Genomic DNA, 818 nt, shown 5'->3' on the forward strand with positions numbered 1-818 from the left:
AGACTCGATGCGAGGAAACGATTTAGGCTTTTGCTGCTATACGGCGAAGCCATTATCAGACCACGGTAGCAGGCAGTATGGGATTGTTACGAAGAAGCAATTTTTTGAAGTCAGTTGAATTCAATGAAACTGCTAACAATTCCACTGCGAATGACTCCATTCGAATCAATCGAAGCACAGCGGTCAGGATGTCGAACATTTTGCAGACGACAAAAATACCGGTTCAGGTGTCGTAATCAGTAGAGCAGTCAACACACTGCGATCTGATGAGACTCATCCTTGTAATCGATTTGCTCGTCGTGTGTAGATCACATTTCGTTTTTTTTATTCAATTGTCAATCTTGGGAACTTTTTGAAATTTGAAAAAAATTTTCCAAGTCTAATAATTAATCTTGGGGAGTTTTTGTTTCTCCTTCTTAATGACAATCGGTCAGTGGTGATCATAGTCATAGTAGTAAAAAAGTATTGAAAAGTGAATCATCAGACGGACAATGACAATAAATAAAGCTGAAGCACCAGATGATGATTGTTCAGTTGATTTTGATGACATGAAGAGAGAAAATTGTAAACTTTCTTCAAGTCCAACAATCTACGGGGACTGGACTAATAGTGATTGAAAAAAAGTAGACATTGGCAATTTGCTTTGCTGTTTCGAACGTTGTGCTGATGATGATAATATATAATTCATTTGCATAATATTCCCTCGTGCTTCAGTGATAATGTACATAAAGTCTTATTATTTGAAATGCACTTCGGCTGAAGGCAACAACTACCACATTTGTGTTACTTATGACGATAGGATAAAGTTTCAGTGAATT

At 37.0% G+C, this 818-nt stretch overlaps 1 protein-coding gene across 1 annotated transcript; it reads left to right on the forward strand.

Annotated features, from left to right (window-relative positions):
• The first annotated feature begins 7 nt into the window (after positions 1 to 7).
• Tsp_15424 (conserved hypothetical protein) lies at positions 8 to 617 on the forward strand. The gene is made up of 3 exons (XM_003370018.1): positions 8 to 109; positions 176 to 303; positions 485 to 617. The coding sequence occupies exons 1-3, from the start codon at positions 8 to 10 to the stop codon at positions 615 to 617; spliced, it is 363 nt and encodes a 120-aa protein (XP_003370066.1).
• Positions 618 to 818: the final 201 nt, after the last annotated feature.

Source organism: Trichinella spiralis (assembly GCF_000181795.1).
Source record: "Trichinella spiralis strain ISS 195 chromosome Unknown Scfld1339, whole genome shotgun sequence".
NCBI classification, from domain to species: Eukaryota; Metazoa; Nematoda; class Enoplea; order Trichinellida; family Trichinellidae; genus Trichinella; species Trichinella spiralis.

What these genes read in the sequence shown, in the direction of transcription:
- Tsp_15424 (XM_003370018.1), top strand. Translation starts at nt 8, where the DNA reads ATGCGAGGAAACGATTTAGGCTTTTGCTGCTATACGGCGAAGCCATTA. An exon ending in CGAAGAAGCAATTTTTTGAA is followed by an intron (nt 110 to 175) that starts GTCAGTTGAATT and finishes AATCAATCGAAG; the next exon opens with CACAGCGGTCAGGATGTCGA. An exon ending in AATCGATTTGCTCGTCGTGT is followed by an intron (nt 304 to 484) that starts GTAGATCACATT and finishes GTGAATCATCAG; the next exon opens with ACGGACAATGACAATAAATA.